At 47.4% G+C, this 24,459-nt stretch overlaps 1 protein-coding gene across 24 annotated transcripts in view; it reads right to left on the reverse strand.

The window, feature by feature from the left end:
• svila (supervillin a) overlaps positions 1 to 24,459 on the reverse strand; it is a 159,801-nt gene that overhangs the window by 27,337 nt on the left and 108,005 nt on the right. For 17 of the 24 annotated variants that reach the window (XR_004204019.1, XR_004204020.1, XM_031796350.1 and 14 more), the window contains exons 4-18: positions 22,815 to 22,875; positions 22,496 to 22,647; positions 21,348 to 22,116; positions 17,329 to 17,412; positions 14,558 to 15,559; positions 13,841 to 14,038; positions 12,057 to 12,091; positions 11,144 to 11,208; positions 9,879 to 10,015; positions 8,882 to 8,977; positions 8,044 to 8,206; positions 7,723 to 7,902; positions 7,383 to 7,472; positions 3,743 to 4,328; positions 2,540 to 2,768 (exon numbers count right to left, since the gene is read on the reverse strand). Coding sequence is in view for 22 of the 24 variants with exons in the window: in XM_031796350.1 (XP_031652210.1) it covers positions 2,540 to 2,768; positions 3,743 to 4,328; positions 7,383 to 7,472; positions 7,723 to 7,902; positions 8,044 to 8,206; positions 8,882 to 8,977; positions 9,879 to 10,015; positions 11,144 to 11,208; positions 12,057 to 12,091; positions 13,841 to 14,038; positions 14,558 to 15,559; positions 17,329 to 17,412; positions 21,348 to 22,116; positions 22,496 to 22,647; positions 22,815 to 22,875 (3,847 nt within the window). In the remaining 2 variants the exon portion in view is untranslated. Of the gene's footprint in view, positions 1 to 2,539; positions 2,769 to 3,742; positions 4,329 to 7,382; positions 7,473 to 7,722; positions 7,903 to 8,043; positions 8,207 to 8,881; positions 8,978 to 9,878; positions 10,016 to 11,143; positions 11,209 to 12,056; positions 12,092 to 13,840; positions 14,039 to 14,557; positions 15,560 to 17,328; positions 17,413 to 21,347; positions 22,117 to 22,495; positions 22,673 to 22,814; positions 22,876 to 24,459 lie in introns of those variants that run through there. The other 7 variants (XM_031796352.1, XM_031796369.1, XM_031796357.1 and 4 more) reach the window with 7 other exon arrangements.

Below are 24,459 nucleotides of genomic sequence, written 5' to 3' on the forward strand. Positions count from 1 at the left end.
AACAAGGAGCCAATCAGAGAGCGTAGATGCTCCGACACCATGTTTGGGCCCATAAAGCTCTGGTCACAATGTGTGCACTACATAAGGAATAGGGTGCCATTTGGGGGCGCAGAGACAGAGCGATGCTGAGGCTAACCAGAGCAGGTCACACTGCAGGCTCACTGTCAGCCTCAGTCTGGACTATAGCTAAACACACAGATGACACCAACAGCACAGTCGGGCTCAACCACGCGTACAACTGTGGCACAGTGGCACAGTGAGTACGTTTACACGCACAGGAACCATTCGATATAAAACCGGATTATGGCAGTAGGCAGATTATGCAAGAGTTATGTAAAAACACACTTTCCTCTGCTCATCTTTCATCTGCTCATTAAAACACCTGCTTTTCTGAGCGCTCTCTCAAATGAGTAGGACATGCAGACACCTCAATGGGCGCTCCAGCGGATGTATTGGATCTGTGTACGAGTCAGCACCGGCCGAGTGAGCCGCCCTCCTTTAGCGCAAACGAAGTGAGTTCGGAAAAACAAAGTCGTTTTACACAAACTTTCTACGTCCCGAACTCCGAATCAAATGCGCTTCCCAGAAATAACATGGTCGCTGTAGTGGAATGTTTATTTTGAATAGACGACTTTCCACGTTTATCAGAGTGCCATCAGGTAGCCTGATTTCAGATGTGTCCACGGAAACAGGGTTATTAGGGACATCGTTATTCTTGCAATGTAAACGTTTGAATTAAATTACTATATCAAAATCTGACTAGCCACGACAAATCGCATTATTGTGTGCGTGTAACCGTTACTCACAGCCAGTCCCGCAGAGACTCAGGCTGAAGAACAACAGCGTTTATCTCCAGCTTCAGACTATGTGGAACCTGGAGGGCAGAGGGAGCTTTCTAGGAGACTCCGGGGAAAATGTGTGGACTATAAAGGGGACGCATTCCTAGTAGGAGACCGGCATAGTGGTCCTAAAGCCTGGGGCACTGTGGCGCCCTCTGCTCACAAACACTGCTGTGTGTCCAACCATGAGTGGACGCCCTGTTTTTGGGGGAACGGGTCAGAGAATGACGTCTGTAGAAATGGATAGGGGCACAGAGAGACATCTGCAGCTGTAGCTGAGAAGAAGTGCCGACCGACCAAACCACTGGGCACACACACACACGAGACCTTGTTGAGGCAAGAGGTTCCACAAACCGCTAAAGAATGTGACGTGACGCCAATGATAGATCCTTTATGCACTTCATGGAGGATTCAAGAGGACGCACACTCAACTTTGCAGGTAGTTCTGAATAGAGGTGGATTTACACACACACAATTTGGAAGTCATTGGAAGCACATGTTATTCCACTATGTCAATCAATTTAAAAGCCAATCCTAGCCTGGTGGGTTAACAACTGCAACCACTCAACGGCCTGCATGATGACATGGGCGAACGGACTGAAACAAGCTTATGTAATGACTTGATTAGATGTGTGAAACCACTGGTCTGTAACACTGTTGTATTGGAAACATTACAATTCTCTAAAGTAGATTTAAATTAATATATCCACAGCCGGCATTCCCCAATTCTCCAGAGCATGACAAAACAACAATGGCACGACTACAATCGACAGCTACAGCAGTTCATAAAGAGACTAGCCATCTAGATCCCCTTAGAAAAGGCTTTTCTGAATAATTGCGGTCAATGGAAACGCCTCAGTATATTGCTTAGCGATGGACCTAGTTCTTAGAGGATGACGGTACTTATCGCAGAGACCGAATCTCGTCGACGAGGTTAAGAGACCTATTACGACAGAGATGACCGTAGAGCTCAATTCAAATCCAACTCAAACTCAATTTCTGCTGCCACTAATAATATCCCTCCATAGAGGTGACTAGCTACCGTGGCTACAGCAAGTTGATTTGCAGCAGCAGAGACAGGAGACCAGCTCACTTTCTCCCTCTAAAAGAGACAAGAGGAATGGGGTTTGTTAGGTAGAGCATCTCTCTCTCTCCATCTATTTCTCTCGCCGACCTTCCTCGTGGAGTGCTCGGCACACCAACCAAACTAACGCCCGAAATAGATTCCTTGAACTCACGTCAAAACGAACCCAACGGTCCCTTGCTTGCTCCCGGCCTCTTTATTTCCTCCTCATTTGCTACCTACATTCCCACAGTGAGTCAAGCTGAGGCTCTCACCATCTCTCAAAAACAAAAAGCAGTCTTTCACAGGCCTCAGATCAAAAGCCGATTCAAGTCGACAAGCATAAACATACCGACAAGCATAAACAAACCGACTGAGTCATGAGTGTCAATATCCAACACAAGACAACAATGAAAAAAAATAATAATCATGTGGCTGTCGCTGTCCCCTCTGACCGACTGAAACACAGCATTCACAAAAACGATGTCATGTGCTCTCACATGTGTACACAACGAATGAGCGAAGTTGCCTCGCCAATAAGAATGACCCAAACGAGCTGCACGGAGACGACTACTGCCTAGAGGCTTTTCCTGGTCAACCCAGGGTTTCTTTGATGCGAAAGAGAAGAGGGGCTCACCTGTCTTTGATGGACATCTGTCTAGCTGACATGGCTTCGGAGATCTCCATGTCCTCCTGCTCCGACTGGACCAGGCTGTGTGCGTGTCCCAGACCACTGCTGCGGTGCGTGTGCGAGTCCGCTCCTCCCAGCTCCTGAGACAGCTGTGTGTGTGGAGCGAGAGACACGCTCCTTAGTGGCCCTGCTGCTATTGCTGTTCTCAGCGATGACACGCTGGGCTCCGGCAGCTCTGCGCACACACACACACACACACACACACACACACACATTAGGAGAGCTCCTAGCACAATCAATAACCAGCAGGCAGAGCAAAAGCCACATCAAACACACAATCATGTTGACACACACACACACACACACACACACACACACACCAAATCTACACTCACTTATCAAGAAGCTGGAAGCGGCTGACGAAAAGCGGCCACTAAGTGTTAAAAGCCTCAGCCTAGTTTCTCCTCCAGTTGTGTGAACACTAACAGAGAACCTCCCTCTACAGAAGCCACAACGTAACACAGTCGACTAACCAGTAAGTGTTCCTCTCGCTCTTCAGCTAGTTCTCCCTCTGTGGCCCCCCTGGACACTACTAGCCCTCCTCTCCCAGTCTTTCTCTCTATGCCTCTCTGCATCTAGCAACTGGCCTCTCCCTCCCTCCCTCCATCTGTCTTGACATATTTCTTCTGACTGGTCCGTGCCCTAGCAGACTGGGGGACAAGTCAAACGCTGATGCAGACTAATGAGACAAACCGGGGCGTGCCAGCTAGCGTCTACCAACTGTCAAATAAGGGAAAGCTTGAAGGGAAACCACAGCCAGTGTGTGTGTGTGAACATAATTTACAGACAACAGGAAATGTGTTTTTTTTTTAACGAGAGATCAAGCCTCTGGTACGTGAAGTGTGGTAGTATTAGCTATGTTGACATGCGAGTAGTGTAGATGGATTTACTATACAACAGGAGCATAGAAGTGGGTGCACCAAGACACAGACGGCTAACATGATCTGTCGAATGACCGGAATGGGAAATTCATTCATAAGACTCACACACACACCAATGATCACTCATATGAGGGAGAGAGGAGAGAATGAATTTGAAGTGGATTTTTTAAAAGTATGAGTGAACAAGAGGCAAAGTGAGAGAAAGTGAAAGAAACAGAAGAGACATCTTTCCTGCGGTCAGGCTTGTTCCCCTAGAGGCTTATCTTACCAGTGCTGATGACCTTTGACCCAAGCCTGTCTGGGTCCTGCAGTTCTTGTGATAACGGTCTTAGATAGCCCGTCTGCTCCTGGTGCAGTCTCTGGTCCTGGCTCTCTGATCTCATCAACGAGCGCTGGGGCTCCACACCCTCACCTCTCCTTGCTACACGCTGCACCTCCTCCCACTCCGTCCCCCCAGACCAGGCCGGAGGCTGGGGCAGGGGGGCCTGTCTGACAACTCCCTCTGGAGAGGGCAGCTTCCTCTTCCCTCCTCCCAGACAGTGCTCCTCTTCTTGGGGGAGAACTGTGGTCGTGTCAGCCTGGTGGCTCTGGAGATCCAGAGAGGCCTGGTGGTGGGGGCCGGGCACAGACTTCCAGACGGCACTGAAGGGTTCTGTGATCTGGGTGGGAGGACTGGTGTGCCGGGGGATGGAGCTCTCGTAGTACCCAGGGTTGGGTGCAGCGAGAGCGGCCTCGGCGGGGCTACCCCCGCAATCCCTGGCCAGGTGGATGTCCCCTGCGTGGTCTGTGGAGACCGTGGCCCCAGGTCTGAGAGCTGATGAGGAGAGCTGGTCGAACCTGGCCCCGGCTTGGATCTGTGTGGAGGGAAAAGAGGGAGCGAGACAGAGGGGGAGGAAAGAAAGCGAGATAACAGAGAGAGCGAGTGATCAAAGAGAGCAGGGAGAAAGAGAGGGAAAAAAACAAGGTCAGCAGGAGAGGGCGAAAGTTCACTCAGCAGAGGCGCTTGTCCACCCGGTAACAGAGGCAGCAAGGCTACCAGACAGACAATGGATCTCTAGATAATCACGCTGACTAATCACAGAGTGACTCATTGCACTTCCTGCCCGTGTGGTTCAAAAGAACTGCAGTCTGGCTAGCCAATCACAGCCCACATCACAAAGCCATGCCCGACCAGTCATGTCGCCCGCCACCCCACCCCCCCTGACAACCACAAAGCACAATGAGTCCAGGGTCATATTCACTGGTAACCAAAAAGAAGCAGACTGAAACAGGGAGTGACCTAAGATCCACTTGTTTTCGTTTTTGGTTGCAAAACATTTTGCTACAGTCTGCACTAATGAACAGAACCCAGATGCAGCAAACATTCTGAAGGGCAGGATGAGTTCAGCCACTCACTCTCGCTCTCTATTCACAGAATCATGCTCCAAGAATAACGCCGAATCAGTCTTTTCAAGGATGAGGAGATACTGACGCAATCATCCATTCATTTAGCATTGATCAAAAATGTCACTTCTCAACTGACAAAAATCAGATGTTCATCAATAAAGCAAACACCTCAAGATGTTCCCTTTTAAGAAGAGTCTCATCTTTGTGGTGACATCATTTCCACATCCTGTTGTGGTCTGAAGATGTTTCCACACATGTATTATGATTATTCAGCAGACAGCATCAAGTTCAAGGACTTTCCTCATCTTCTAAGTCAAAGGACAGATTTCACTCATCAATTTTACAACGGAGATAAAAACCTGTTTCGTCGGAGGTAAACTGCTCAGATTACAACACTAACATTTAGGAGACGAGTTTGTTTTGGGGGGGGGGGGGGGGGGGGGGGGGGGGGAGTAGTCGGACCTCAAAGCTCTGTCTGAACAAGCTGTACTCGTACCTTGAAACCATTAAAGGAGAGAACAATGATTAAAAAGGTCCAATGGCAGCCGCTTTTATCACAATATCAAATCACTACCGAGTACCGTACTGCGATGGTTTCTCAAATCACTACCGAGTACCGTACTGCGATGGTTTCTCAAATCACTACCGAGTACCGTACTGCGATGGTTTCTCAAATCACTACCGAGTACCGTACTGCGATGGTTTCTCAAATCACTACCGAGTACCGTACTGCGATTGTTTCTCAAATCACTACCGAGTACCGTACTGCGATTGTTTCTCAAATCACTACCGAGTACCGTACTGCGATGGTTTCTCAAATCACTACCGAGTACCGTACTGCGATGGTTTCTCAAATCACTACCGAGTACCGTACTGCGATGGTTTCTCAAATCACTACCGAGTACCGTACTGCAATGGTTTCTCAAATCACTACCGAGTACCGTACTGCGATGGTTTCTCAAATCACTACAGAGTACCGTACTGCGATTGTTTCTCAAATCACTACCGAGTACCGTACTGCGATTGTTTCTCAAATCACTACAGAGTACCGTACTGCGATGGTTTCTCAAATCACTACCGAGTACCGTACTGCGATTGTTTCTCAAATCACTACCGAGTACCGTACTGCGATGGTTTCTCAAATCCCTACCGAGTACCGTACTGCGATTGTTTCTCAAATCACTACCGAGTACCGTACTGCGATGGTTTCTCAAATCACTACCGAGTACCGTACTGCGATGGTTTCTCAAATCCCTACCGAGTACCGTACTGCGATTGTTTCTCAAATCACTACCGAGTACCGTACTGCGATGGTTTCTCAAATCACTACCGAGTACCGTACTGCGATGGTTTCTCAAATCACTACCGAGTACCGTACTGCGATTGTTTCTTTTTTTATTAAAACATTTTGATTGAAAACAAACATGGCTTCTTAGCAAGAGATATTTCTCAAGCAAGTATTTTGCTAGGACTGTCGGATTGGGGAGGGGAAACCTGAAAACGAGCTGTTACCGGCAGAGGTTTGGAAGTCTTTCTTGATTGGCCTTAGAACTTATTTGCCGCGCGGGGATGTCACCAGGCAGTCCAAAACTCCATCCCACCAAAACAGGCTGACATTTGAGGTGATCTTTTGAAACAGCATCTTACACATCATCCCCATTTTCACAATTGAACACTATCATTCCAACTGCATAGTGTGGAGATACATTTAAAACCCCCGGGGGGGGGGGGGGGGATCTGTTTTTTGACTGCGTTGAACCTTAAAGACTTACTGTGTTTCAACCCTATAATGTATGGCGTACTAACCAGTCCAAGAAGTCCATTCTTTCATCCCGCTCTTTCAGTCACAACAACCTTGTTTCCACAGTGACTGGTGGGAGATGAACCCTGGCTGACAAATACCTGCATTCAGTCCATCCCTCCATTCAGAGAATGAACCAGGGAGCAGCCCTTTGTCCTCCTCTCCTCCACCACAGCGGGTTCTTTCATGCCAAAGAGCAGCTCAGTGAAATATTGGGACTGCGGTGCCATTTGGGACTAAGCCATTCCCGGCCTTCGTCCGCACATCACACAACAATGTCTTCGTCACAGGCCAATGAAGAACGAGCAGCAGAAGCCACACGTGCGTATTGAATCAGGCTTTTCTTCAAAAGCTTCTAGGGCATGCGATGCCACTGTACTCCACTTTCAGATGAAGCAGCCCCAGATTAAAATCAGAAGAGCATCCCACACTCAAAACGTCTCTCTAATGAAGATGACGTTCTAATTTGGGTCAATGTACCAGTTCTGAGTGCGGCGGTTTCAAGAACCACATGAAACGGCCTCATGATAGACTGAAATGGGACACTTGCTGCTTGCCCAGATAATGCTATTGCATGTTCTAGAATTGCGCAACAAAACGACGACAAGAAGCACATGGACGATGCTAAAGTGTTGCCAAGAGCCAAGCGTAACACTAGTTGCAGGTAAACGCAGGGGCACTGGTGAGCCAAAATGGCCGCAGTGCCATGGTAGAGCCTTACTTGTGTAATGCCGCACTGGCCCTGAGGGACTTCTACTGGGCCCTTGTCACACAGCTCCTGTTCATCAAAAGTGTCTGTGTCTGAGGGGTCCTGTTCCAGAGATACATACAGTCTCACACACTTAGGAAAAAGGTGTGCGAGTGAAACATTTCTTTGAAACGATATTAAACAGGTTGCCACAAAAAATCAACGAATCAACGTTAGAACGAGATTACAGCAATGATCACGTCACAGAGATACAGATAGAACCCCTCCTACCGGCACCATTTACTGTAAATAAATACACCTCTTCCTACCGGCACCATTTACTGTAAATAAATAAATACATCTCTCTTCCTACCTGCTCCATGTCTCCCAGGGTTATGGGCTGGGTCTGGTAGCGGGCGTTGGCCCTGCGCCCCCTGGTATCAGGCCTGGTCCGGGTCACCCTGGTAGCAGGCTGGGCCAGCCTGTTGAACAGAGCCATCTTCTCTGCCAGGCTGAGGGTGGACAGATCTGGCTCTGCATCCCCATGGCCCTGCTGGGTTTTTGATTGGTTTTACAATTTTAAAAACAATTCAACCACACACATCGATACACATTTCAAATCATTGAGGATAACAAAAAAGAAAACTTTCAAAAACACATTTCCATTGTGGTCCTATCATTCACCAAAACATACATGGTGCCGGGCCTGTGTCTCCTCAGGGGGAGAGGAGGTCTGGAGGAGCATGGTGGTGGTGGTGTGCTGCCCCTCTCTCTGGGCCTCCAGGGCATCCTGGACCCGCCGTGCCTCCCTGGCCTGCTCCTTGGCCGCAGCGCTTCGCTGTGAGGACGCCTGCAGACTGGGAGGAGGAACACCCACAGAGGGGGAGACGGGGAGGGGAGAAAAACATGAAGGCAGACCGGAACATGCAGGCCAGAGAGCCATGCTACACACACAGACAGGGTGTACAGTCTACTGCATAGCCCACAGTGTGGACAAATACACTATCATTGTGCTTTGTCAACCGGGCAATACAATCTCTGTGCTACATCTTTTGAGAGGTTGAAAGAGATCTTGGATACCATGAATTTGACAACAGTGTAAGATCATAAAGGGTTAAGAAAAGAGAAAATTGCAACAGATTAAACATGCAGGTTGTTCCCGCAAAATACACAAGGGGGAGCCACACATCCAAAGACAACTCCTGACCTGGTGAGAACAAATTTATAGTAACGATTTCCACAAAACCAAAGGTTAATATAACCAAACACAGACTCTGTTTGGACCAAATGCTAGTCCGCTTCCAAAAACAACATTGAAAAACCAACCATGCACTCAACCAATGTAGCTGCTGTTAAATTGTAGCCTTGTCCCAGATGTGTTTGTGCAGTCTTACCAACTCTGACCATTTGAGTTGGAAAGACAGCACAAAACAGATTTGGGACCAAGCTAGTGAGATTAGTGCCTGGGCCAGGTCAGGTTGACCCCTAACCTCTAAAACACCATGCACACGCGTGTGCTGACGTGCGTGTACCTGTATGGTGTCACAGTGCAGCTGACTAGTGTGGGGCTCGGTATGCGTGCTAGGGTCGTATCGACAGACACAGTTTGTGACGAGGGAGCCGGGACACTTTACAGTGACAGTACAGACAGGGACAGACAGAGGGGACAGAGACAGAGTCACACGGGGACACAGGTGACAACAGGAAGAGAGAGAGGACAAAAGGAGAAGAAAAGATCCAGAAAATTCTTTAAAAGGGCAAGGAAAACATACAAATAATGGAATTCCTCTGTGAATGAAGATGGTAGACTTCACAATAAGACAGAGTATAGTGAGTATATTGTATAGTGGATATTTTCTACGGATCAGTAGCAAGCCCCGTGACTTGTTAGCCACTTTCTCCATCCTCCCAATATTAACCAACTGACTGGAACCAACAGGCAAATCACATAGCATGTTCTCAAATCAAAACACTGACTGTCGCAATCGATCAACAAAATGGCTCCGTCCCAAAAGGCACCCTATTCCCTACACAGTGCACTACTTTTGTTTTGACCAGGACCTATATGGCGCTGATCAAAAGTAGTGCACTGTGTCGGGGAAAAGGGTGCCATTTGGTACGTATAAAAAGGTGGCACATCAAATAGGAGAGTTGGCCAACAGGCTAGGAATGTGAGAACAATATATTGGAACATACAGTATGTCAGAATTAACATAGCACCTGAATCACATTAACTGTGACTCAGAGAGCCAACAGTATCACCTCTCAGAACAGAGGGAGTGACACTTAGGTTTGAGGTTTTGACAGGTAACCCATAGCTATCGAGTCTGTTTCCTAATGTGTTGACAAAGGTTGAGGTCACATTTGACATTTTACGGGTTCATGGATCGAGGTTTAAAACAACTAGCCCACACTCCTCCCCAGCTCTTCCACCACAGGCAGCTGAGAGAGAGGGAAGAGAGAAACGGAGGAACGGAAGGATGAAGGAATAAAGAGATTGAGGGAGAGGGAGGTGTAGTTGGGACTTACGTGGCAGCAACGACCACCTCCTCAGTGGTGACTGGCTGGGTACGGGAGCGGTCCTGGATGCGTCTCAGTCGCCTCTCGATGGCCGCGTTCCGGGACTGGGGTTTGGGGGCACCCCCGTCAGTGCTCCTCTCCAACTCCTGCCGGAGGCCATGCATGGAGACCAAAGTAATGTGTTATAATTTCAACGCAAAGCTCAAACTATCAGTTTTAAGGGAACCCAATAGATACAAATCTATTCCAACATAATTCCAATACAGACTAAAGAATCACGTTCAGTTAACCAGAGCCTCTGGAGATGCCCAAGTACCTCATCAAAAGAGCAGAAGAAATGGTTGTTGCAAGGTTTGTTTTTGTAAATCTTAACGAAGCATTTGCATAGAGAGTGAAGGTGGACTGTCTTAAAATATGAGGACAGAGTTAATCATGATGTAGCCCAAGATGTTAGCATGAGGCAGATTGAAAAGAAAGCACGCGATCACTGTTCTTGACCTTTGCCCGAGTGCCTGCAAAGACAGTCTATGTGCTGACAAGATACTAAGGTCTCCATTCTAACGAATGGAAATTAAGGTGTGCAAAAAGGCAGGTGTCACCCGCGTCCACTTATATCAGTACATTCGTGCAAGCATTACCAAACGTATACTTGATCAAATAGGCCTCACATAGCAAATGAGCAATTAAAAGTTATGTTGACCTAACTCAAAACTCTCATTGACCTCCAGTACAAAAAAATACCCGTATATAAAACATTCCGCTTTATTTGTGTGTGAACATTTTTGGGGCGGGTCAGCTCTCTCACTTCGCCTCTTGTGCCGGTGTGCTCTCTTGCCAACTCCTGGTGGAATTGTCATGCCAACGACAGCGATGGAGTTGGCAAGAGCACAAAGGCTTGGCCCGCTCTGCTTGAGCAAACTATGACTTCAGTTCAAAAATATGCGGTCTCTGTGTTATTACTATGACTTGGACAGCTATGCACTTCTTGACAGTATATTCCACATGCAAGTTGGCCAAAAGACGACTCTGTATGGAAAAGTAGACCGTTTCAATGCTTATGTAGTTGATTAGTGGCATATTTCTCTCCGTCGGTCTGTGTCGGGCCTAAATCAAGCTGCTCCGCTCACAGCAATGTGTGGAGTAACTGAGTCACAGAGAAGGAACGCTGTGTGTGTGTGTGTGTGTCTACAAGCTCATGTCCACGCCTTGCTAGCCGGATGCAACATAAACACAGGTGAGAGAAAACACCAAAGCAACATTGTGTTCTTTCGTACCCTGAAGAGAGACCGCTTGGCTGCAACACTTAACTTGGCCCTCTCATCCAACTTCTCTTCATCCGCTAGAGAGAGAGAAGAGAACGACAGAGAGACAGAGAGGGGAGGAACCGAGAGAGAATGATAGCAAAAATCCAAAGTGTCAAATGGAGCCAGATTCTGAGAATCTTGAAAACCAATTCCCATAATAAAACAGCTTGCTTGTATCATGAACAAAACAGTGGCTTTAAATACCAGTCCAATACCTGCAAATTGAAGTACTACAGGCCAAAGGTTTATAATCATCATCGTCTGTAATGTGTATAAAACAAAGACGAGCTAAACCTGCACTGATGCAAGTGACCGCAGTGTGTTTGGGAAGCAGACCGAGCAGCAGAGACAGACATACAGGTGTGATCTGAGAGGGGTACGTCCCAAATGGCACGCTATTCTCTATGTAGTGCCATACTTTTCACCAGAGCTCTAGTCTAAAAGCACTAAACTATATAGGGAATAGTGTACCATTTCAGACACACTGCAGGACAGTATGACATCACCTTGAAAGCATCCCCTTTGACTGACGCCGCACTACAATGCTGACTGACTGTGTGTGTGTGTGTTTATAGGAACCAGATGGATGAATAGTACTCTGCTCAGTAAAACCGTAGCCATGTTATGCTACTGTGAACACCAATAATGACTCTATAAAACTAGTTCAAATGTTTTTATTTTCGACTTTGTAAAAATCAGAAGTGTACTGACGAGCCTTGCGTCACTAGGCGGTTCTCATTAAAGGGAATCTTTCTAAAATGTTTACAGACCTGCGGAACGTAAACATATTAACTTGATACGATAGCACGCACTTGTACTTTTCAAAGCTCAGCTACAAAAGTCCTTTTAATCTTTTCCCAATGAAGCTCAAAAAGGAACTTACCTTCAGTGCTGGGTAGATCTGGGCCCAAACAAGACCTTCAGGAGAAAAGGAAAAACCAGCACTGAAGCAGTAAAATTCACCAAGAATCACATATTATTCATCCATTATCAAGTGGTATGAAATCGATGGTAAAGGACTGCTACTGTGAGTACAGCTACCAGAGAGGCAGTGGAGCGATTGAGAGCAGACAGAAAGCAGCAGCCACAGGGGTAATGTGATGGGGTAGGTGGTGTTCAGAAATTATACCGGCTGAGTCCCAAATGGCCCCCTATTCCCTACATAATGCATGACCATAGGCCTCTGGTCAAAAGTTGTGCACTACATAGGGAATAGGGTGCCATTTGAGACACATGCACAGAAATCAGATTGCAACAGAGAGACTTGTCCTGTCTAAGGCATTAGACAGCATTATAGAAATAAGTCTGCTGAAGAGAGAGAGAGAGAGAGAGAGAGAGCGAGAGAGAGGACTGCTAGACCTTAACAGTAAACTAAAGGAGTGATTCATCCGCCCGCGTGTCACATGACATATCCACTGGCAGGATAGACTCAGCATGCAGGCGGCAGACCTTTGGGGTAAAAATCTGTTAACCCACTGTTCCCTGGGCGGCGAAGACATGGGTGTTGATTAAGGCAGCCCTCCACACCTCCCTGATTCAGAGGGGTTGGGTTAAAGGCAGAAGACACGTTTCAGTTTAACTTGTACAACTGACTCGGTATCCCCCTTTCCATTTCTAATCGCCTGTCAAACTCTGCAGCCCGGCTGAAGAGCGCAGAGACTCCGCACACTCCACTGGCTTCCGGTTGAAACTCACATCCACTACAAGACCATGCATGGTACTTGCCTATGGACCAGCAAGAGGAACGGTCCCTCCCTACCTTCAGGCTACGCTCAAACCCTACATTCCAACCCGAGCACTCCGTTCTGCCACCGCAGGTCTCTTGGCCCTCCCACCCCTACAGGAGGGCAAGTTCCCACTTAGCCCAAGCTTTTCTCTGTCCTGGCACCCCAATGGTGGAACCAGCTTCCCCCTGAAGCGAGTCCCTTCCCATCTTCCCGAAAAACATCCGAAACTGTACCTCTAACGAGCATCTTAAAATAACCCCCCCGCCACGTAAACACAATTAAAATGAACAATTAAAAGTCTTTCCTGAACTAACATCGCACTTCACTTTAGATAAAGTTGAGGAAAAGTGTACCTTTTATGACAGAGATGTGTGATTAACAGAAAATCTAATCATACTTCAATGACAAACATTTAATTCATTTTTTTATATCCATGTCCATACGTTTCTATTATATATACACCATATAGTTGAAGAGAAACTAGCCTACTTAATGAAAAAAAAGGCATTATTTTCGCTATTGACTTTTTATAAAACTGCCACCAGTCTGAATACGTGTTGAATAATTGTATATATTTTACACGTGATAAGGCCACACAATTACAGACACCTGCAATAACCTGAAGTAAAGTTCCCAGTAATATACCCTCCCTTTGCAACCCTACTCATGTCAGTCTAAACTAACACTTCCTTATACGACCCTCTCTAGTGTTTTCCTAAGGGGAGAAATAAGGACCATATTTGCCATGCATGAAAACACCCACACAGCCTACAGTACATGCGGCCTGAGAGAGAATGCATAGGTTTCTGGATGAGTCTGTGAAGTGTGCTCCTTCACAGCAGACTACTAGCCACTCTCTCTAGTCTTCAACCATGGGAAGCGAGGACTAATTCTGTGTTTGACATGCGTTTAAAAAAAAAACACAGTACACACACTGTACCTATCAGACAGCTGTCTCTCAGCCGAGGTGATGGGCTGGGTCCTAAACCTCTCGGACGTCTTTCTACTCTCTCCGGGGGAGATGTAGAGTCTGGGCCTGCGCCCCCTGTCCCCCCTCCACGGGACATCTGTACTGTCCCGCTGCCCTCGCCAGGGGACCCCCGTACCCCCCGGGTACACCAACTCTACCTCTTCCTCCCTTCGGGGCGCAACGCAGACAGGGAGAAGGAGCGATGAAGAAAGGAGAGAGGAAAATAGCACAGTGAGGGAACGAAAGAAAGAGCAGGGAAAGATATGCAGTCATTTAACAGAGGCGAGCTTCCACACAAAAATCCCAACCCCTGATTTTCTACATTGGAGGAGGAGAGGGAAGCCATTGGCATGCAAAGATTTGCTTGATTGGCAACTACGTCGTGTTACACACAACACACCCCCCCCATACTGTCCATCAGCTAGTCCAGGCCCAAGAGAAAGCAGCAGTCAACCCCCCCGCCGCGAAACGCTCTACTGCTAGCGTTAGTGATCGGATGAGTGTTTCTACTATGCGTTAGTAGAAGAAACCCTGTTCAGAATAATCACACCGATTATTTCAGTCAGGAGGAGGTTGGTGTTAGCTAGGCAGGGCAGGGCAGGGCAGCGAGCGAGTTCCTGATAGAAGCCAGCAGCAGCTCCTAGCAGAATGGATTGTAGAACAGCACTGTACTACAGAAGCACCTACAGCTCTGTTTTCCTGACGACGGGGGCAGTAGCAGTCGTAGCACCCTCCAGGTAGGAGTGACGAAGCTTGGCCACAGAGACACGAGCGTCCCTGGTCTCTGGAGGGCTCTGGTCTCCGTTACTGATCCCATCCTCACTGGCCCATTGTTGCAGGACTGCTGCCTCTCTGACCCACCCTGGTTCTTGGGTCTTGGGGATGGAGCCTCTAGGGGCCCCAGTGTCCGACGTGGGGCGCCTGGAGGAGACGGGAGCGTCTGTGGTCATGGCTCCTCCCCTGGTCTGGATGTAAATGGCGTCGTCAATCTGCGGTTGTTGGCGCTCCTCTGAGGCTCTGACCTCTGCGGCTAGCAGGCGGGAGACGTGTTCCCCTGTAGGTCTGATTGGTTCAGGGTCTGTGTCCGGTTCCTCCAGTCTCATCCTGGTTCTCCCTCCTCCCATGCACCCTCCTCTGGGTCCCTCCGGCTCAGCCTTCCTCCCGTGTCCTACTCCCTGGCCTTCTCGGGCCCTGCTGTAGCCAGCCTGCTCCTCCTCTCTCCTGGGGCCGCTCCCACGCGGGTCCTCTGTGCTCTTCTCCCTGCGTCTGATCTCCGATGGCAGCACAGCTTTCCTGCTCTTCAGTAGTCCCTCCGTCCTCACTTCCTGTCTGCCCTCCCTATGGGCTTCCCTCCTCTCCTCATCCACCTCTCCCTCCATCTCCTCTTCCTCCTGCGGCTGTGGCTGTTGGGGCTGCTGTGCCTTGGGACCGGGGCCGGTGTCCATGGACAGATAGCTGGGGTCATCACTCAGCCCAGAACGGGTGAGCTGAGGCTGGGGGTGAGAGTAGGCTGGCTGTGGGCCTGGAGGGTTGGTGGTGGCTGGAGCCTGGTGGTCATGGTGGTGGGCTGTGGGGAAGGTGGTGGCCCGGGGGTGTCTCCTGTACAGGGGGGCCTCAGCGACACGGTGGCCCAGCTCTGGACTCAGTCGGATTCCCTCCTCCTTGACGAGCCTCTCCCTAACTCTGATTCTTCAGGGAGAGACCGAGAGGGTTAAAAACTTGCTGCAGTTTGTACTGAAACTCAGACTGCAGCGAGAAAAGAGAAATAATGGTGAAAGCCCAACACATCCCTTTCCTTCCTTCAGCCATAAATCATTCCCTTTCCCATCTACCCCTCTCCCTTCTCAACCCCTCCTCCTCCCTATGCGTCATTTATTTATGTCAAAATGTCATCAGTATCACAGATATCCCCAGAGAAAAATAGTCATATGAATGTACTGTAATACCATCTGACCAGTGAGATACTAATGCAAAATGCATGAAGAACTCAAATAAACAGGGAATCAAATTGGCCGCAGTGCACAGTCAGACCACATGCTGAAAGGTGGTGGGGGTTGGTTGGTAACATGCTAGGCTAGCTAGCAGCCGTTGTCAGGTGGTGGCTAATGCAACGCTAACAGTAGCACTTGTAAGACTTGTATGTGATTGTTGGGTGGTTCTGGGAGTAGTCCCTCCCTCTCCTCTGCCTTCTCTCGTCACCAGTCTCTACTACTCAAGGTCAGGGAGGACTCTTCCACAACAGTCTTCCACAGCTGAGTAGGCCAGTGCCTGGATTCACAGAACACTTCATTTCTTATTAACTGCCATTATGCCTTTGCCTATAGACTCAAGAAGAAAGTTAAGCAAAGTAGCTTTTGCTTGTATTAGATTGTGTGTTGTGAATCTGGTGGGCAACCGGGCCTCGCACTGGCTGTGGAAGGTCAGCTCACCGTGTCTGCTTTTCTCCTCATCTTTGAACGACATTCCTTTGTGACTAAATCCGGAAGTCCTAGCTAGAGGTTCAGCTGTTCTTCATTCTGTTAGGCTCACAATTCTAGGCTGATATCGGATGTACTGCAGAGAATCAGACAATACTTTGCTGGCATCACCCTCACTTGTGGCTTTTTTTTTTTTAAAGCCATCTATTCACAACCCATTTGGGATTTGTGGCTGATAATAGGTTTTATCTGGTCAGAAATGGATCGTATATCCGACCATAATAACAAAGTCCTGTCAATTCCATGAATAAGGGTTGACATACACTCCGAATCTATTTCGGGCTGCTCTGTCGTACCCACGAGAGTACTACTGATCTGAGCCCAGTTTCGGGTTGCAAAACGTGCCGGTTTCCCAGGAATCCTGGTTGGAAGATTACTTGAGTTTACAAGGGAATAAGCAAGAAATCAGAGAACCCTCTAACCAAAAGTTATCAGCAACTTTGCAACCCTAGCCAAGATCTAAGGAGATTTAGAGTAAATGTTTTGGGGTGAAACTGGAGCCAACTCTGCAATAATAATAATTGCAAGTTCCTCTGACTGTGTGTAGGCCTGAGGGATATAGACTGTACAAGATCTATTTGCTGAGTCAATGCTGGGAAAGGATTGGGGGATGAGCTGTGACTAAAGGGTTCTCTCTCACAGTCTGACTCCCAGCCTCATCCTCCCTTCTCCCTGAGACAGTCTGGCCTAGTCAGTAGAGAAACAAGAGGGAGAGTCCTGCAATAGAGCACTTACTGTAAGTAACGCGACAACTCTATAAGGCATTGAGATCGAAACGGCTTTAGAGTCACTGGACAACACGAACAGGGACGGGGAGAAGGGGGGGTAATTTGGTCAGTGAAATGAAAACACAGCAAAAAACCCATTAATGTTGATGAGGGATGAGGAATGAGGTCTGATGTGAAGGTGGCATAACGGGCTCGGTTAAAAGATGGGAATGTGGAGGGAAGGAGGGAAGGGAGGGTCAAAAACACCCTGTACCTGGAGGGCCAGTTGATAAGGGATTGGGTGTTGCCTTCCGAATCGGTCTGGAGGAACCAATTGCTGGTTAGTTTCACCTCCGGGCTGCACCAATGGGATGGGAGACGCAGTGAGTCAGCGGCACTGGGGGGGGGGGCTGCATCCAAAATGGCGCCCTATTCCTTATGTAGTGCACTACTTTTGACCGGAGTCCTATGGAGCTCTGGTCAAAAGTAGTGCACTATTATAGGGAATAGGGTGTAATTTCGAACGCACCTCGGGTGAGTGAGTGGCTAGGCCGCCCCGAGCACTTCACTTGTAGCACAAACACAACTTACTTCACATTTAGCATGACCAAGAAACATCCATCCACCTGCCTTGTACTTCAGTGGATATCCCATTCTGCTGGGAGCTCGGTTATCATTCTGGTATTTGGAGAGATGTCAAAACTATGAAACAATAAATCCTATCCGGGAATGTTCATCGAAATGAACAATGAAGAGACATCAAATGGAGCTTGGGAAAATGATAGGACACACAGACATGACGCACACAGCAGCATGTATCGCAATGCACAGTACCACACGTCTATGGAAAATTTGACCTACAGTAGATAGTTTGTGCACCGATATGTAGGCTACGTATGCCTTTTCTCAAGTGATGTAGTTCTGTCCTTGAAATGTTCTTGTCTATTAAATGTTCTGTATAATGTCATGTTTCATGTGGACCCCAGGAAGAGTAGCTGCTGCTTCAGCAACAGCTAATACGGATCCTAATAAAATACCTAATAGTAGGCATTCCACTGATGTATTGTGTACAATGTGCAGCAGTAGTCCTGCGGGTGAAAACAGCTCGTTGATGAGAGGTCGAAGGACAACGGCAAGATTCGTGCAAGCTAACAGGAGGGCCACAAACAGGAAAATAACGGCACATTGCAACAGTGGTGTGCCGTACGCCATCTCGGAACGCACAACTCGTCGATCCTTGTCACAGATGGGCTATTGCTGCAGATAACCACACCGGGTTCCACTCCTATCGGCTAAAAACAAGAAGTAGCGTCTCCAGTGGGCATGTGATCACCAACACTGGACAACAGAGGAGTGGAAAAACATTGCCTGGTCTGACGAACCCCGGTTCTTGCGTCATGCTGATGGCAGAGCCTGGATTTGGGGTAAGCAGAATGAGCCCATGGACCAAACCTGCCTGGTGTCAACGGTACAGGCTGGTGGTGTACTAGTGTGGGGAATGTTTTCCTGGCACACGTTTAGGTCCCTTGAGACCAATTGAGCAACGATTGAACAACACAAAACTGGTCACTGAGTGCATGTCCATCTGTCCTACCAGATTTCCAGAGCCATGCCCTCACCCAGCAGAGGGCAACAGCATGTGACTCAGAGGGTTTTTCTAAAAGACAGAGCGAGAGCACGAGCGCTTGAACGAGAGAGAGAGAGAGAGAGCGCGAGAGAGCTGCTCCGTGTCTTAAACTCAACTTTCTCCAGGTGGGCGGCGTGGCCTTGCTGGCTTTCATCTGTGTCTCTGTATGTGCTCATAGTTCTGACCGAGGAGTCACATCGCGCCCCAGTAACCCAACACCCATCCTGATGGCTAACGCAACACAGCCGCTGCCAAGTTTTGAAACCGGAGAGAGAGAGGGCAGAGAGAGAGATAGAGATGCCTTGTGGGATGTGGAATGGGAGCATGTGTCTCTAATCGTTTCCCCTCAGTGAGTCAACGTTTAGCACCAGCAGGCTACAGCTAGCTGGCTGTTAAAATTAGCTTGAGGGACTGAGGAGAGAAAAACGCCATGTCTCCAGACTAGACAACTCTGCATTGGACCATGACTCCCAAATAAAGAATATCTAAACTAACATCTAATATTGTGTCATTGTTGGAATTGCATTGTATCAGCAGTCTCATAACCGGGGTTTTTGTTGACTTCATGACTTTGGCTCAAGTGGGTTGTGCAACTGTTCAGCGAAGCAACAAATATAGCTACTCCTTTAGTTTTATCACCTACATCCTACAAGTCGCTTTTCAAATATTCTGGCACAGAAAGAAAATACGTACAGTGCCTTCAGAAAGTACTTATACTCCTTGAATTAATCCACATTTTGTTGTTTTGTTGTTACAGCCTGAATTCAAAATGGATTAAATATATCCTCACCCATCTACATAAAATATCCCATAATGACAATGTGAACACTTTAGACATTTTTGCAAATGTATTGAAAAATAAATCTCTCACTTAAGTATTCACACCCCCGAGTCAATACTTTGTAGAAGCAGCTTTGGCAGCGAGTACAGTTGTAAGTCTCAAAGCTTTCCACACCTGGATTGTGCAACATTAATTAGCCTATTATTATTTTCAAAATTCTTCAAGCTCTCTCAAATTGGTTGTTGATCATGCTAGACAACCATTTTCAGGGCTTCCCATATATTTTCAAGTAGGGTTTTGACTTAAATAACTCGGCACTGAGGAACATTCACTGTTTTCTTGTTGAGCAACTTCAGGGTAGATTTGGCATTGTGTTTTAGGTTATTGTCCTGCTGAAAGGTGAGTTAATCTCCCAGTGTCTGTTGGAAAGCAGACAACCTGGTTTTCCTCCAGGATTTGCCTGTGCCCAACTCCATTCAGTTTCTTGTTTTTATCCTGAAAACCTTCCCAGTCCTTAAAGATTACAAGCATACCCATTACATGATGCAGCCACCACAATGGTTAGAAATTTGGCGTGGTACTCAGTAATGTGTTGTATTGGATTTGCCCTAAACATAACAATTTGTATTGTTGTTATGTGGCTTTGCCACATATTTTGCAGTATTACTTTAGTGCCTTGCAGCAAATATGCATGTTTTGCTTCCTTCTTTTCACTATCAATTAGGTTAGTATTGTGGAGCAACTACAATGTTGTTGATCCATCCTCAGTTTTTCTCCCCCCATCACAGCTATTCAATTGTGTAACTGTTTTAAAGTCACCATTGGCTTTAGTAGTTTCCTTCCTCTCTGGCAACTGAGTTAGGAAGGACGACCTGTATTGTTGTAGTGACTGGGTGTATTGATACACCATCCAAAGTGTGATTAATAACTTCACCATGCTCAAATGGCTATTTCATGTATTTTGTTTGTTTTCTCACCCATCTACCAAATCGGTGCCCTTCTTTGCGAGGCAATGGAAAACCTCCCTGGTCTTTGTGGGGATGGAAAGTCACTGCTGGACTGAGGGACCTTACAGATAATTGTATGTGTGGGGTACAGAGACGTGGTAGTCATTTAAATATCATGTTAAACACTATTATTGTACACATAGTGAGTTCATGCAACTTATCATGTAACATGTTGAGCACATTTTTACTCCTGAACTTATTTAGGCTTGCCATAACAAAGTTGAATACTTAATCAACTAAAAAAGACATTTCAGCTTTTCATTTCTTTGTAAAAAAATGTAAAATCTAAATAAAAACCATAATTCCACTGGCATTGTGTGGAGGTCAATGACAAAAAGAATCTGTAATTCATTTCAAATTCAGGCTGTTACAACAAAAAAGGTGAAAAAAGTCAAGGGCTATGAATACTTTCTGAAGGCACTGTACATGCAGCAACATCAAACACGATGCAGCAACAACAAAAACTGGACCTGGGAGGACTTCATCTGTGTGTAAACCCTGTTGGTTTGACTGAGCCTGCTGCTGCATGCACAGATTGCTCTTCCTCTACGCTATAAATTATTGTGTGCATCCCAAATGGCACCCTGTGCCGTATTTACTGCACTACTTTTGACCTGGCCAAAAGAAGTGCACTATATAGGGAGTAGGGTGCCATTTGGACGCAGATAATGTTCCTGCCAAGAGGACGACCTTGTGAGAGTTCTGTTAAAGGGATCAAGGAGACTGAGTGCGTGTGAGAGAGAGGGAGAGACCGATGATCCCTCTCCTTCTCTCCATCTGTTTTATTTACAGTAAGGGGAAAGATACTGTACAGAGAGAGAACCTTAACAATAGGAAGAGAAAGAGGACTAGACAGTGTAGTAGGTCGGTCCACTCACCCCTGTCTGCCGAGGATGTTGTGGGCCTGCTGCTCTATGAACAGGTCCCCAGGGGACACCCCCTGTTTGGGGGAGGGCAGCGAAGACTTCCGGGTCGTCTTGGGCGAGCTGGGGGGCACCCCTGTGACGGTGTAGTCGTTAGCGACAGGCACCTTGGCCGAGGTGGGCGACGATGACGTCACATCCATGTAGCTGGCGGAAGAGGGAAGCTCGAGGGCACTGATGTTCCTCTCCTGCTGCCCCGCCCTGCGCTGGTTCTCCAGGTTCATCACCCTCTCCCTCTCCGTGAACGAGTCCAGCCTGGGTCGCCCCTGGCCAGGCTCGCCGGAGCCTTGTGGCTGGGTGGCCACTCTCCCCACCCTGGAGCTGCCTGAGGTGTAGGAGGGTTCATCACCCACAGACTCCGCCCTGGGGCGTGGCTTGACATTTGTGTAGCCCTGCTGTCTCACCGAAGAGGTGTCAGACTCCTTGAGACCACGGGCGGAGCCAGATCGGGAGGAGAAGTGATCGGTGGTGGAGTCTGGTTCCTGGTCCAGAGACATACCGTAGCGCTCGGCTAGCTGCCGACGCCGTTCCGCCTTGTAGCGAGCAATCCGATCTGCCTTGGAGTCCAGGTCGGTACCTGCAGAGTCAGAGCTGTAAATGGGTTCAGTTGGGACGGTCTGGCCCTCAGGCCGGCTCCGGGATCTCGACTGCCTCTCTGGAGCAGGGACCTGCTGATGGGTCATCATCTCTGGACTCTCCAGGTCCTCCCTACTGTAACACTGCACTGTGACAGGGGATAGACAGAGACAAAATCTTTAGACCAAATCTACAAGTAATAGACAGTGTACAAAATATTATGATAATACAATAGCTAGCAGCATTAGTTCAACGCTTTCATATCTTGACAAATTTAGGATGTTCTGAGGGCAAAAGGCGGTGCAACAATATTTGTAAGGTGTTCCGAATGTTTTGTACACTCAGTGTATATAATGCATATATCAATGCATGTCTTTCAAATGACCAAGCTCATATCCAAAAGCGTGGGTCGGGTTTTGATAATGATATACTATATGGAGCTCTAGCAATGCTCAAGTTCTGTCATTCTGTGGGTCGTGCAAATAGCTGAACACTAGGTACAATGTGTGCGGTTTAGTGATCCTCACCGACACAGGGGTCACAGGTGTCCGAGGCACGTGTGTAACGGGGTGTGTCTTCCTCTAGCAGCCGATTGGTCACTAGGCCGGGGCAGCTGGGTAATATGGCGGGCTGCACCTCACTTTCTATACCCTCCAACCGCCGGGCAATCCTCTCTTTCCTACACACAGAGTCAGACACACTGACTGACATGACAGAATACCCGTTTGAGTGGCCACATGTTGAGGACACACACACACACGCGCACGTTGTTATTCATCACAGTCACCACTACAATAACTGCTTGCTTCATTACATGGTTGAAGCTGCTGAATGTCGTAGTCATACCTGTTCATTTCCCAGCTAGTGCTTGGGCTGATGCTTTCAAAACGCTTCCTCAATTCTGAAACTGAACGGATGAATACAAAGTTAGGTACAAGAGGAAAAATGTGAGCGTTAACAATCAAGTTGATCAATTCCCAATTCAGTAGTCATGATAGGAGAAAGGCATCACAGCAGGTGAGGTTGGACAGTTTGAGCTCATTATCCAACAGAGTTGAATGTAGAGTTTACACAGATGTGGGACCAGGCTACTTTCACATCTAGAGCAAGAAGAGATTGTTTGTTTTGTGGGTCTTGTTTTCGAACCATGAGGTGACGATTCCGCCAGCTACTCTGTTCTCTACAACACAGGAACAAAATCGCTGAGAGAGACATTCATAAGGAACTGACAAAAATCTACACCCCGCCTCAACAATAAAAGATATGAAGTCCAAACTGCAACTGACTAATTGACCGAGCATAGGAAGTGGTTATGCATGCAGTTGAAGTCGGAAGTTTACATACACTTAGATTGGAGTCATTAAAACTGATTTTTCAACCACTCCACAAACTTCTTGTTAACAAACTTTAGTTTTGGCAAGTCGGTTAGGAGATCTACCTTGTGCATGACAAGTAATGTTTCCAATAATTGTTTACAGATTATTTCATTTTTATAATCACAATTCCAGTGCGTCAGAAGTTGACATACACCGAGTTGACTGCCTTTAAACAGCTTGGGAAATTCCAGAAAATGTTATGGCTTTAGAAGCTTCTGATAGGCTAATTGACATAATTTGAGTCAATTGGAGGTATACCTGTGGATGTATACCTCCAATTGATGTATTCAGTGCCTCTTTTCTTGACATCATGGGAAAATCAAAAGAAATCAGCCATGACCTCAGAAAACAAGTTGTAGACCTCCAGAAGTCTGGTTCATCCTTGGGAGCAATTTCCAAATGCGTGAAGGTACCACGTTTATCTGTACAAACAATAGCACCCAAGTATAAACACCATAGGTCCACGCAGCCGTCATACCGCTCATGAAGGAGACGCGTTCTGTCTCCTAGAGATTAACGTACTTTGGTGTCGAAAAGTGCAAATCAATCCCAGAACAGCAAAGGACCTTGTGAAGATGCTGGAGGAAACAGGTACAAAAGTATATATATATATCCACAGTAAAACGAGTCCTATAGCGACATAAACTGAAAGGCTGCTCAGCAAGGAAGAAACCACTGCTCCAAAACTGCCATAAAAAAGCCAGACTACATTTTGCAACTGCACATGGGGACAAAGATGGTACTTTTTGGAGAAATATCCTCTAGTCTGATGAAACAAAAATAGAACTGTTTGGCCATAATGAACATTGTCATGTTTGGAGGAAATAGGGGGGAGGATTGCAAGCCGAAGAGCACCATCCCAACCGTGAAGCATGGGGGTGGCAGCATCATGTTGTGGGGGTGCTTTGCTGCAGGAGGGACTGGTGTACTTCACGAAATAGATGGCATCATGAGAAAGGAAAATGATGTGGATATATTGAAGCAACATCTCAAGACATCAGTCAGGAAGTTAAAGCTTAGTCGCAAATGGGTTTTCCAAATGGACAATGACATACTTCAAGTTGTGGCAAAATGGCTTAAGGACAACAAAGTCAAGGTATTGGTGTGGTCTTCAA

This window comes from Oncorhynchus kisutch, linkage group LG18 (genome assembly GCF_002021735.2).
Source record: "Oncorhynchus kisutch isolate 150728-3 linkage group LG18, Okis_V2, whole genome shotgun sequence".
In the NCBI taxonomy this organism is placed as follows: Eukaryota; Metazoa; Chordata; class Actinopteri; order Salmoniformes; family Salmonidae; genus Oncorhynchus; species Oncorhynchus kisutch.